Source organism: Hydractinia symbiolongicarpus, chromosome 8, assembly GCF_029227915.1.
Source record: "Hydractinia symbiolongicarpus strain clone_291-10 chromosome 8, HSymV2.1, whole genome shotgun sequence".
Classification (NCBI taxonomy): Eukaryota; Metazoa; Cnidaria; class Hydrozoa; order Anthoathecata; family Hydractiniidae; genus Hydractinia; species Hydractinia symbiolongicarpus.
The window spans coordinates 25,210,164-25,224,149 of NC_079882.1; the positions used below are offsets into that span (position 1 = coordinate 25,210,164).

A 13,986-nucleotide genomic window follows, 5' to 3' on the forward strand; every position below is an offset into this window, starting at 1 on the left:
ATTATTTAAAAAAAATTGTGTATATAGACATTAAGAAATTAAAAATCATGAAACAATTCTGTCAAAAAATTTAAATTTTAGTTGGATTGTGTTTTTTCCATTTGTCAGTGGAACTCAAATTCTATTGTTTGTTTTTTTGGCTTAGGATAAACAAATAAAGGTTAGTAAAGTAAAACAAACGATCAGAAGTAAAAACAATTAATATATAAAAAAATACCAGATTATTCTTTTAGGTTAGAAAATGAGAACAATTCGAATATCCTGGCAAAAAATTGTTATTTTTGGATCATTGGCTATCCTGTGTTTGTATTTAATTCTACCACATGTTGGATTTCGTATTCAATCGGTAAAAAATGCCAGAACCGACGTGATAAAGAGACCGATTTTTCATGATGATGGATCGCTGGGTAACTATGAAATTCATGAAAAAGAAAGGATTGGTCCTGGTGAAAAAGGGAAAGCTCATCGTTTAAAAGAAGAACAGCGTGAAGAGGAAGAAAGATTGAAAAGTGTGTTCCTTATCAATAGTTCAAATTGTGCTACATATTTCTATAAGCAATTGAAATTCCAAATTAATACTTCATTATGCTTATGAAAAGTACTTTTGCAGGCTCAAAATATGCTTAGGTTAATCTTAATGGCAAAAAGATTTATATTCTTATGAAAAAACACAACACATGAACAGGCACAAAATATGCTTATTTCGAATTTTGAACATCAGTAATTACAACTTAAACCTAACTACATACTGGTTAATTCAGACATAAAGAATAAAAAAAAACATCTACAATTTTACAACATTTTCTTAGCCCTTACATAATGCTTATCATATGCTTAAAAAATAACCAAATTTAAGCCTACAGATGCTTATAAATGTCATGTTTATAAAAAACATGACATTTATAAGCATTCTGACCAGGACTGAACTTTTTGTGATGTATTTAGATATATATGGTTTCAATCAGTTAGTATCTGACGAGATTTCATTAGATCGTACTGTTCCTGATATGAGAGAAACAGAATGTAAACATTGGGATTATCCTGAAAATCTTCCAACAGCTTCTGTTGTTTTTATATTTCACAATGAAGGATGGAGTACATTGTTTAGATCTGTACACAGTGTCATTAATAGGTATTTGGTGATTTTTTTAGTTTTTCCCTAAATACTTAGAACAATATTTATCGAGCTGTCTTAAGTATTTTTTAGTAGTAGGATTTTTTTCTCTGACAATTTTCGTCAGAATAATTCAAGAAAAATTTCTTTCAGGTAGATCATAATTTTATCTATCTTAGGGGAATTAATTTTTCGAATTTTGCGAGTTTTTATGAATTTTGCAAAAATTAGTTATTGTGAAAATGTTTGTGAAACTCGCTATTCTGAGTATTTTTGTTTTTTTTTAAAAGATTAATAGTAATATTTTTTCTTCAATTTTTTTGCCAATTTACGGAATACAAAGAAAATAAAGTCTCCCCACGACTTATTCTACGAAAAAATCGTGATTCCGTTTTTTAAACCAAGCAATTTTGTACTTGATTCTGGGATTAGTACATTTAAAGGGAACAGGTTAAAAACATGCACACTCTCCTCTTATTTTAGATCTCCATCGCATTTGTTGCACGAAATAGTTTTAGTTGACGATAAATCAGAACTGGAGCATTTACACGAACGTTTAGATGAAGAAATAAAAAAACCATATTATGAAGGGAAAGTGAAACTTGTCAGAAATAAGGAAAGAGAAGGATTGATAAGAGCGAGAAATATCGGAGCCGTAGCAGCTACAGGTAGAATGTTATGTATTATAGTCAGTTTGAAAAATAACATTCTAGTTGGTTTAGACGATCAAAAAAAACACAACTGGCGATACTTATACTGAAGATGAAGATACACATGCTGAAGGCAGTTGAATCTACTCCTTGTCAATGGGAGAGTCTTTTCACGAAAATATACTTCTTTCTTGAAACAGTTATTGTGATGCAAGGTTCTAAAATATTAAATTTAAGCATCTTTTTACTTTGTTATTCACTGTTTCTTTCTTTGCTATGTTGTTTTTAAGAATAGAAAATAGTTTATATACGGTGGAATCTCTCTATCTCGAACTGGCAAGGGGTCAAAAAATTTGTTCGAGATAGAGAAAGTTCAAGATAAAGAAAGGAAAATACCTTTAAACCAGAAAGGGACCGAGACTTTAGTTTGAGATAGAGAGTAGTCGAGATAGAGAGATTCCAATGTATTGTGTTTTAAAGCGCGTACTCGCTTTTCCTTAAATTTTCACTTACCACTTTCTTTATTTAGTTCTGGGGTTAGTTTAGGGGGTTAGTTCTGTTTATATAGAAACATTGGGATTAGAATATCTATAACAGCGTTTTTAACCGCAGGTGCCAAAGTCAATATCTGAGCATGAAGGGGAAGGGGGCGGAGGGGCATTTTTTTGGCACCTTAGACTATATCAGCAACAAATCGAAATTTTGAAACGTTGCCGTGCTTAGTGAGTTTATTGAGCGTCGACCGACCAACTAAAACAAAACACGTTCTAATGGAAACCGGCCTTAACGAGAGTGTTGCAACTACATGCAATAGCGTTTTCGTTAAAGCAGAAAAAAAACCAATATTAAATATAACTTTCAGGGAAATTAAGGAAATTATTTTTACGTTTGATTTTCTTTCTTACTCTTCAGGTGACGTGGTTGTATTTTTGGATGCACATTGTGAAGTCGGCCCAAACTGGTTGCCACCCTTGTTAGCACCCATCCATGAAGACCCAACCACACTAACTGTACCTGTTATCGACGGAATAAATTGGGATGACTTCGGAATCAATCCGGTTTACGCTAAAGGAACACACTCACGAGGTATAAAACTTAATCAACTTGTGCTTCTTCGTGTGCGTTTGTGCAAACTCAGTTTCTCGCCAAATACTACAAATACTTTTCTAATTAAGATGAAACTATTTTTTTATTTAGGTATATTTGAATGGGGGATGTTGTACAAAGAGACAGCATTACCTGAGAAAGAAGCTTTAAAAAGAAAATACCATAGTGAACCGTACAATGCACCCACACATGCGGGTGGCTTATTCGCCATCAAGAGGAGTTGGTTTGAAAAACTTGGATGGTATGACCCAGGTATGTTCAAAACTATTAACCTCGTTACTTCTTGCATTGAGGATACTGTTAAATAAGATTTAAGCTGAATAATGGTCATGTTCTTTCTGTTACTCTAAAAATATCTTTGAGAACTTTAAAATAAACCATAGCATTCAAAGTTGTTTAAGAAATTTTATTAATCTTTTACACTTTTGGATCACCAGAAAAAATTACAATACTTTTTTTACGTTGCTTTATTTGGTCGTATCCATAGATAGCAAAATCTGAAATTTTAATGCTGTCATTGCAAACATCACGTGGTGAAATGTCAAAAAAAATTGTAGGGGAAGTAGGGTTTTTCAAAAAGATAGACTAAAAATAGTTCGATTTTTATGACCTAGTAGAATACAAATCATAGCAAGTAGAAAGGGCATTTTAATTCCCTTGATTTTAATTTTGGAAAAACATAAAATCAAGGGAAGTAAAGTTTAGTGTACCCTTCGTGTTTGGCCCTTCTGTGGCTATGATGTATAGTTACTTTGAATCTGTTTTCCAGGTACATTAATATTTTTTGATTCTTCGTATTTAGAAAAAAAGGTTTGCTCCAATTACATGTTTTGTTTTAGTTTTAGCTTTAGCTGTGTTGAGAAGCAAATGGTTTTCAAAAGTGTTTACTGACGGTTTATTTTGTACATTTTAGGTTTACAGATTTGGGGAGGCGAAAATTATGAATTATCGTTCAAGTTATGGCAGTGTGGAGGCAGATCTGTTTGGGTTCCATGCTCGCGCATAGGTCATGTTTATCGTGGTCACAGTTGTTCGTCTTGTCACTCTGGTGGAGTGGACAAGAAATGGGGAGGAGTGCCTCTTGCATTACGTAATTACAAACGATTAATCGAGACATGGTTTGATGATAAGTACAAAGAATTTTTTTACACGAGAGAACCTCTTGCGAGATTTATCGATATGGGAGATATATCTGAACAAGTGGCTTTGAAAAAACGATTAAATTGCAAATCTTTTACTTGGTTTATGGAAGAAATAGCTTATGATGTGTTCGATAAATATCCGGAGCCTCCGCCAAATGCATACTGGGGTGAAATCCGAAACTTAGCCACAAATTTGTGCATTGATACTATGAGTAGATCTCCTCCGAGACGAATTGGTACATCCGGTTGCCATGGTTTCGGTGGGAATCAGTTATGGCGTTTGAATAAGCAAGGTCAATTAGCCTCTGGCGAGTGGTGTGTTGAATACAAACCCGCGGAAAATGATCAAGACAACGAATTGATTATGGAATGGTGTAAAACAAATTCAGTCTCAGGACCGTGGGAATTTAATGAAAATTCTAAACTATTTAAACATAGAGATTCTGGTAAATGCATGATAATACATCCAAGGAGTCTAAAAATAGTTTTAACAGAGTGTAAAGAAGACAGTAAGCATCATCAGTGGGGATTCAATAAAATTACTCCTCATTGGGCGCGCCATTAATTTATTTCATGTGTTTTGTATTCACCTAGTATATTTATTGACGTTTTTTATGAATTGACTCGCGTAGTTTTTTGAATATACATTCCATAAAAAACTGCTCGACTTCAGCTATAGTGTCGTCAGTGTGTTGAAAAGCATTTCGCAGATTGTAGCACTTTTTCTTTTCGCCTGAAGCTGTACTAACACGCCAGCTATCTCAATTGTTTTGAGGACTCAATTTCTTCATATTGCAACAAAAACACTCGTGCCATAATAAGCATAAGAAAACATATTTTTTATTTATTTATTCTTAAAGATCGCAAGCTTTAATTTTCGTAAATTTTTTTTCGCACACATAATGTTCGCAAAGTAAACTCGTATAAAATTTGCGAAAATTTAATGCTCGCGAAAAATTTAATACTCGTGAAAATGTAATACTCCTAAGTATCGGTGTTGGATAGAATCCCCGCAGATGAAAAAGAACAACACCTTTTTTTTACAAGCATCCATTTTATAAGCAACCGTACTAAGAATCCAAGCGACTTCATTATAAACAATATGGATACATACAACCAAATTATTTCTTAAATAAAGTTTTAAAATTTTCGTATTGTTTCAGTCCATCTGGTGTTCACCGTTTAAACTAAGCTTTGATAAGCTTGGATTTTTTTTTACTTGCTGCTAAATAAGCTTTCGACAATTTTTTTTATTAAGACATTTTGTTTAACAACTTGAGCACCAGGTCGAAATGTTGCTTATAAAACTACCTGTTGCGACTAACAAATTAATACGTTTTAGTGGTATTTTCGTCGCATGCAAAGTTGATTGATTTTAGTATGTGTTTAGTTTTTGTAGAATACGAAAATGTATTTTTATTGGATTTTACGATTACAAAAAGTTCATTCATGATGTAATTTTCGCTGACATTGCAGAATGTTTTATCAGTATTTCGAATCTCCACGTCTAAAGCATTTGCGAAATAAATTTCTCGCAAATATTTGTATGCTCGGGAGAATCAAGAAATGGGATATATATCAGGAAATGTGGTTTTTCTTAACACGTTAACCTTTTTATGCGATTTTTCTTTTCTTTTAGCATTTAAATGGTATATTGTGCTCGTTAAGTTTAGGGCGAGCCCCTGACGAAGCATTTGGGAAGATTGCATCATCTCATATAATGGAAAAATTCGCTCCTTTTCGTGTTTTTTGTCTGTTACCATTGATAAACGTCTATCTATGCTATTATGAAGAATTAATATGCTTGGATTTTATCAGTTAGCGAGGCGTGCCCACTTTGTTTAAAACGCTGTTACGATAGAGTGGAAGGTTGATGAACACATACGATGTCGTTCTTTGTTATGTCATGTCGGCATTACGCACTTTCGTAGGGCACTCTTACTTGAAGGCAAAAAAAGACCGTATTTAGAAAGATAATTGCTTACGAGAAACGCATGCATATATGTAAGCTGGAGAGTTTTTGTTTAAGTGACATTGTCAGCCTTTAATTAAGGTAATGGCAGACATTAAATCTGATTGCTTCCATGTAAAGTTATTACGACTCTCCTCCGTGTTGTTTAAATTTTCTTTAGATCCTTCGCACAATCAGTATAAATTATTTCATCGAAGAAGAGCTTCGGAAAACGGAAACAACAGATAAACTACGAGTGTAAATCTAAGCTGAGTATGAGTTCAGTAAGAGAAGTAACGAAACCAATAACCATAATATTATAAAGATTTTTATATTTTGTAGAAAAGAAAACTATGAACACGATACGAATATCACGAAAAGCCGTATTAATATTTCTTTTCATATTGTTGTTTTTGGCTTATGTTATTTTACCAAAAATAGCTTCTCGTGCGAAATCACCGCAAATACAAACAGCTACGTTTCGAACTGATAAAAGTTTAGGTAATTATGAAACCGTTGAACGACAAAGAGAAGGTCCAGGTGAGAAAGGGTTATCACATCACGTTAGACCAAATCAAGTTGATGAAGAAAACAGATTAAAAGGTAATCTATAGTTGGTTGTTGTATCGTAGCTTTTCACCATAACAATTCAGTTATCTATTTAACCAGTTAAAACATTTTCTTACAAGTATTGTCTTTCCAACAACTTTATATCAGAATACAAATATGCCCAAATTACAAATGTCTCCAAATACGCGAATTTTTTATATACTGTATGAGATAACTGGGACCATAGACCCTATGTCGAGGCCCTAGCCCCTTATTTTACATTTAGCAATGAAAGTCTTCTTTTTCTTCTATAAAAATGTGATTTTTGAACTTAACCTCAATGTTTCTTAACTTTGAAGTTAGTCTTTGCAGCCTGAACCCTTTTTATGTATTAAAATTTTGTATTGTATTCGTTTTGCGAACTAACTTGTATGTGAAGAAAATCTGCCCACCCCTATATCCTAAAGACATTTTCTTCAATTTTCACTGAACTTGCACGCCCCCAACCCCCCCCCCCCCGTCTCTATCAAAAATATTTATCTTTCAACAATTTTGTGGAAAAAAATTGCATACATAAATTCCGACATCCTAACTGTTTAGATATATATGGTTTCAATCAGTTGGTATCCGACGAAATTTCATTAGATCGTACTGTTCCTGATATGAGAGAAACAGAATGTAAACATTGGGATTATCCTGAAAATCTTCCAACAGCTTCTGTTGTTTTTATATTTCACAATGAAGGATGGAGTACATTGTTTAGATCTGTACATAGTGTCATTAATAGGTATATGGTGATTTATTTTCTTGCTAAAGGTAATTATTGAGCGCGGACAGAAATCTTTTTTTAAAACGACCTCTATACCCGAATCAGCTTGAATATGCGACATAAAAAAAAATTCTTGTTTTTGTATGCACTTATCAAAATAGATTTTAGGGCCTGTAGGATTTTTTAATACAAGAAAGAAAATCCTTCGCGCGTTTGATCCTCATCAAGAAAGTCCTTAGAATCGAAGTTGTACAGCTATTTTTGTCTCGTAAACACATTCTTCACAAATGGAAACAATTGCTGTGATCATTCTTGTGAATATTTTCCATTTAACAAACTAGATATAAAAACATGTTTACATCACCACATGCTTTGATAATGCATTAAGTACACATTATTATCAAATACACGATGTTTTGCGAAAATTAGCAATTTCTTAGTCACAAATTTGGTCAAAATTCGCGAGATTATCCACCCACAAGTGTTTCTAAACACAAAATAGTCATGACAATTCGTTCACTCTCCTTTTATTTTAGATCTCCATCGCATTTGTTGCACGAAATAGTTTTAGTTGACGATAAATCAGAACTGGAGCATTTACACGAACGTTTAGATGATGAAATAAAAAAACCATATTATGAAGGGAAAGTGAAACTTGTCAGAAATAAAGAAAGAGAAGGATTGATAAGAGCGAGAAATATCGGAGCCGTAGCAGCTACAGGTTATTTTTACCTTACTTTGATTAAAATAATCGGCAGTATGATCATTAATCTTGGGCATAGTGCCTCCCCCTCCTATAAACCAGGGTTCACACACGCCTCCTGAAAATCTAAATAAAACAAAATCCCCGTAAATAATCCTAAAAAATTTCCTAAAAATAAAAATTGGTTGTAAAATGTGTGGGAACCATGACTACGTAGCATTCTCGAAAGATAATCCTTGAGATCTTTATTAGGGTTTATTTTGAAACGAACCTTCCTCCAAAGATTTTTTAAAAATAAAGATTTGTAAAACCTAAATAACTCAACGCAAACTAAACACTGAGTGAGAGTCAGATTTGTCTGGACGATGATTAAAAACGTTGAAAATTAAATCATCATGCAGTTCTAGATTTGATTCTATTTTTCAAACTACCCCCTCTATTTTAATGTCTGGTTGTATTTTTGGATGCACATTGCGAAGTTGAGAGGGTTTGGCAACTACATGAAATAGCGTTAACGTTAAAGCAGAAAATAAACCCAATATTAAAAATAGATTTCGGTACAATTAAGGAAATTATTTTTACGTTTGATTTTCCTTTTTTACTTTTCAGGTGACGTGGTTGTATTTTTGGATGCACATTGTGAAGTTGGCCCTAACTGGTTGCCACCATTGTTAGCACCCATTCATGAAGATCCAACCACACTAACTGTACCTGTTATCGACGGAATTGAGTGGGATGACTTTTCCATCAAACCTGTTTACGCCGAGGGTACTCATTCGCGAGGTACGCCATTGTTTTTTTATTTTGAAACTAAAGTTAGATGTTGTGCATTAGATGAAATTTGATATATATATATTGTTGCAATGAAAGCAAAAATGCACCTGATCCGTGTGACTCCATGGTTTCTTAAAGAAAACGTTGTGATGTATCCTTTCCTGCGAATAGCAATTTCAAGCAAATAAAAAACGAGACAATATATCGGAATATTGAAACATGTTGACACATGTTTTTATTTGTAGGCCAATTTTGGCCTAAAAAATTAAAAATTGGCAAGAATTTAAATCTCACAATTAATGAAATATCATGGTTTAAAAACTTTTTTGTCGAAATTAATTTTCAGGAGTCAAAAAATGTGTGTTCGCAGGAATTTATGTGCGCGAATCAAGTGCCCTGAACTACGCAAAATGGACGCAAAAACAAATAAAGAAATTTTTTCCGCGAAAATTAGTTCACTTAGACTTGTTATTGATGTTATTACCAAGAAAATAAAAGGTTTAGATAAATCCTTTTATTTAGGTATATTTGAATGGGGGATGTTATACAAAGAGACAGCACTACCTGAGAAAGAAGCTTCAAAAAGAAAATACCACAGTGAACCGTACAACTCACCCACCCATGCGGGTGGCTTATTCGCCATCAAAAGAAGCTGGTTTAAAAAACTTGGATGGTATGACCCAGGTATGTACAAATTTCAGAGTAATTTTTTTCAACTAAATCTTCGTTTGTAACATAATTGTCTATCACAGGTTTACAGATTTGGGGAGGCGAAAATTATGAATTATCATTCAAGTTATGGCAGTGTGGAGGCAGATCTGTTTGGGTTCCATGCTCGCGCATTGGCCATGTTTATCGCGGACACAGCTGTTCGTCTTGTCACTCCGGTGGAGCTGAAGCAAAGTGGGGAGGAGTGCCTCTTGCGTTACGTAATTACAAACGATTAATCGAGACTTGGTTTGACGCTAAGTACAAAGAATTTTTTTACACGAGAGAACCTCTTGCAAGTTTTATCGATATGGGAGACATATCTGAACAAGTGGCTTTAAAGAAAAAATTAAATTGCAAACCATTTTCTTGGTTCATGAAGGAAATAGCCTACGATGTATTCGATAAATATCCGGAACTGCCACCAAATGCATATTGGGGAACAATAAAGAACAAAAAATCTGGAATGTGTATGGATACATTCGGAGCAAGTCCCTCTACAAGAATTGGAATGTCTAGTTGCCATAACTGGGGAGGCGGTCAGTTGTGGAGGTTAAATACAGCAGGTCAGCTAGCATCAGGTGAATGGTGTGCTGAGTACAAACCGTCAAACCCAAAAAACGAGGAGGATGAGGTTGCTATGGCTTGGTGCGCATCAGGATCAGCAACCGGTAATTGGATGTTTACAGAAACTACTGGATTGTTGCGATTGACATCGCTGCCTGAAGACAGACAATGTTTAAGTATTCATGTAAAAACATTAAAATTAGTATTTACACAATGTGACGAGAACGACATCCACCAAAAATGGCAGATCGAGCAAATCCACCCTTACTGGAGTAAACAGCAGTAGTTAAATACTTGTAGATTTTATTTATTAAAATAGTTAAACTTTTTATGACAATGTTATTCTTTTCAGCGATAACTTTAGTAAAATCTTTTAAAGTAACTTTAAAAAATCCAAAAATTTAGATTTATTAGACGCACAACAAGTGCACCATTTTTTAAGAAGCAGCTTAGTTAGCAGAAAAAATTTACGGGTTCAACAGTCCTTTAGGTCTTACGAAAATTGACCCGTCTCAACAAAGTCTATTTTCTCGTGCACAGGCAGAATACTTAAGTCTTAACTAACTCCGTGCTTCTTAATTTACAGTAATCTCAGATAGGATAATTGACGCAATATCTCAAATCCATTAATATAGAGACTGCTAAATTACCGCACTTCAAGAAACATAATAAACCATAGAATTCGTAAAAAATATTTTATGTAAAATGCCCTTTAGTGAAAGTTATTATGCGTAAAAATTATTAGGAATTGGCAGACTCAAGCTGTGGACTGTATTTGGTGCCCAGTCAATATTCACAAAAAACAGTAGACATTGGTTAAATGTTCAGTTTATTAAAAAATGACTATGGAAAAATTATTTACAAAACGTATATAAAAGCTGTTTGCGAAAATGCGCCGTACACATAATCACATCTATAATGCATATTTTTCGATGCACCTACGTTGCTACAACCGAAACCATCTTTACAACTCGTAACACCAATACCCACAGCGTAATCGTCAGGAAAACACGTAGCCGTACGATCTCCGATACAACCAATTCGGACTATATGGGTTGTACGTGGTGGCTTCTCGTTTGGGTTTGCTTTTTTAGCATCGCAAACATTCGCTAAATTCATACCGCACCAACTTTGACGTAATATCGACAAATCGCAAGACTTTCCTATCGCCTTCATAAAGGGCGCAATAGTGTATTGTTCATCCGGTACAACACCGTACTGATTAGCAAAAAGTCTTTGTAGCGGCATGTTCTTGTTGTGTGTGAATTTGGCACAGCCTGTATTGCGTCCAGTAAAACACAGCAACAGAACATCACTTTTTATTAGGTTGTAACCTACGTTTTTCATAGATATTGTACTTTTAGTGTCTCCTGCAGTACCCTCATTCAAAGTTTCATTATTAGCCCAAAGATCAGAAATAGGCGACCAGTCAGTAGCTTGTCCCTTGACCCGGGCTACCAGTGTCCAACCGCCTGTTAAATCAGGCCTTTCATCGTCACCTTTCCCACCTCCCTTCATAAATTCACACCATGTCTAGATCAAAACAAAAAAGTTGTTACGATTACCGCAGCGCACACTTTGATTTCTGGTAGCCCGAGCAATGATACAAGCAACGACTGATGAGATGTTTAATTGACGTAGATGTATCCAGTTTGATCAAAAGCGCCGTAGTTTGGTGGACAACTCCAGTGCATACTTTCAGTTTTAGGGCCAACTCGGTCGCAACCATAACCATCATTGCAACTGGTTACACCTAAACCTATTGCATAGTCGGATGGTGTGCATGTATTAGATTTCGCGCCAATGCAGCCAATACGTACGATATGATTGGTTGGGTTTAAGTTTGGATTCATGTCCTCTGGATGACAAATATTCGCAAGGTTTAGTCCACACCACTGCTTTTTTAAGTCCTTAGTGTCGCAACTTTTACCGAGCGCTGCCATTAAATCGTCAAATTTCCAACGCTGTTCGACTGTTATACCATACTCTTGCGCGAACAGCTGATCTAATCTCATTCCCAGGTTGTGAGTAAACACTGCGCAATCTTTCCCGGGGCCGTCAAAGCAAACTTTAATAGCGTTGGTTTTCACAAGAAACCAACCGTGATTTTTCATGGCAGATCTTAAATTAAGATCGGCTGCGGTTTCTTGATTAAATACGCTATCATCAGCCCATGCGTTACTAACGCCGTTAAAATCGTTGCTGGTACCATTTACTCGGGCTACCAGGGTCCACCCACGGCGACCAGATGCGTCAAAATCACAGTAAGTCTAAGGAAAACGCAGTCAGTGCCAAGGTAGAAAGAATCAAACTGGAAACAAAATAAAAAGGTATGAAAATCGTCGTTTTACGTACCTTAAAACGAACACCTTTCGTCATCAGCCAGTATGCACCGCTCTTCGAGTTTGTGTTTTTCTCATACACAGCCTGACAACTCGGAAGCGGATTTCCTTCGCTATAACGAGCAGAAAAGATATCGAATATAAACATAAAAGTGTTATGTTCGTAGCAATGACGTAAACAAGATGGTAACCACAAACATCTACTTACGTGCCAGCTTCACCGACAGGTTTAAACGGCGGTGGCGGAGCTTTCTAAAAAAACAAGAAAAGAAACCATTAGTTGTGCCCTTTTGTATTTTCCGGCTGTTCAAAAAAGTGTTATCACTCTCGACCTTTCTTTTAATTTTCTTCCTCGTCAAAATTTAGTATATTTTACAGACCGGAAATACTGGGCACATCTGATCAATAAATACGCCAGAACACAAACCACACTATATATCCACAAGGCCGCAGCATTTCCAGACTAGCTGAGACTACCATAAAAAAAACACAATAATAATTCAGACATAAAGAAGTTAAAGGAAAGGTCAGTTGATGTGCGTCATAACTTTTGCTAGGTAATATACAAATCTACAGAAACAACAAAAGGTAAAAAATAGAAAACAAAGGCGCGCTACGCCTCACTGATTCCAACAGATTGTGTTTGAAGTATGAAGTGGAGAGTCAATATTAGTCTTTCTCTAGAAAAAATATATATTTTAGAGGGTTTTCATAACACCCTCTTTAGCTTGTTTTATACGATCCAGGATATCGAGTTCAGAAATCTTTAATTTTGCTCGAACATCGATCATCGATTTTAAGGCAGCAGTTACAGGATCACGGAAATCACTTCTGGGCTGCATTTTTTGGCTATTGGTTTCGAAAGTACCCTTAAAGTTTTTCTTATCGCCAGTGGTATCAATTTTATCATCAGTATTCTTTGCGTTCTCTTTCAGGGTTTGGTCCTTCTCGACCGATGCATTTTGTTTATCATCTTTCTTCTCCTCGGGTGTTATACTCTCCATCACTTTTTCTTTTGCATTAACTTCTTTGTGTTCGACTTCATCACTATCTTTGCTCTCCTCCTTAGAAGAAAATTTAGTTATGTTAGCGCGAATTTTGTGCTTTTTAGCACCACTCTCTACCTTGTGGCAAATCTTTTCCAAGTAATCCACACGATTCGACAAACTATCCAACTCATCGGGTGTGCACTCGAACAAACCATTGATCTGAAATAACCAGATATAAATTAAGAAATTCCAGAAGCGCCAAAACAAATGCGAAAAAAAACTCAAAAGCTTTGAGCAATTACCTGACTTGAACAAGTTCCTGGATCTCCCTTTGGCCCATGTGGACCTTCGGGGCCTTTTGGACCTAAAGGTCCCATCGGACCCTAAAAGAAACATGATTACTTTGTTTAGAGAAAACTTCGGTAGTCTAAAAATTCAAAAGATTCGCGAATGAAAGTTGCATAAGGGAATAACCAAAAAAAACAAAGAAATTTTTGATCAAGTATCCACTTGGTCGAAAGTTTCTCAGAATAATATTTACAAGACGCATCAAAAAATATACCTTCAATCCTGGTTTACCATCTTTCCCATCTTTTCCTTTCAGATGCAGATGTAATGTGT

General features: G+C 35.2%; 3 protein-coding genes across 3 annotated transcripts; 2 read left to right on the forward strand and 1 right to left on the reverse strand.

Annotated features, from left to right (window-relative positions):
* The first annotated feature begins 124 nt into the window (after positions 1-124).
* Positions 125-5,483, forward strand: LOC130654637 (N-acetylgalactosaminyltransferase 7-like). The gene is made up of 6 exons (XM_057457250.1): positions 125-509; positions 946-1,132; positions 1,598-1,782; positions 2,677-2,850; positions 2,962-3,123; positions 3,785-5,483. The coding sequence occupies exons 1-6, from the start codon at positions 242-244 to the stop codon at positions 4,576-4,578; spliced, it is 1,770 nt and encodes a 589-aa protein (XP_057313233.1). The 5' UTR covers positions 125-241; the 3' UTR covers positions 4,579-5,483.
* Positions 5,484-5,639: 156 nt separating this feature from the next.
* On the forward strand, positions 5,640-10,365 carry LOC130654638 (N-acetylgalactosaminyltransferase 7-like). The gene is made up of 6 exons (XM_057457251.1): positions 5,640-6,567; positions 7,114-7,300; positions 7,819-8,003; positions 8,595-8,768; positions 9,282-9,443; positions 9,512-10,365. Exons 1-6 carry the CDS (start codon positions 6,318-6,320, stop codon positions 10,318-10,320), a joined length of 1,767 nt encoding a protein of 588 aa, XP_057313234.1. The 5' UTR covers positions 5,640-6,317; the 3' UTR covers positions 10,321-10,365.
* Positions 10,366-10,846: 481 nt separating this feature from the next.
* Positions 10,847-11,704, reverse strand: LOC130654645 (uncharacterized). The gene has a single exon (XM_057457257.1). It carries the CDS (start codon positions 11,550-11,552, stop codon positions 10,893-10,895), a length of 660 nt encoding a protein of 219 aa, XP_057313240.1. The 5' UTR covers positions 11,553-11,704; the 3' UTR covers positions 10,847-10,892.
* Positions 11,705-13,986: the final 2,282 nt, after the last annotated feature.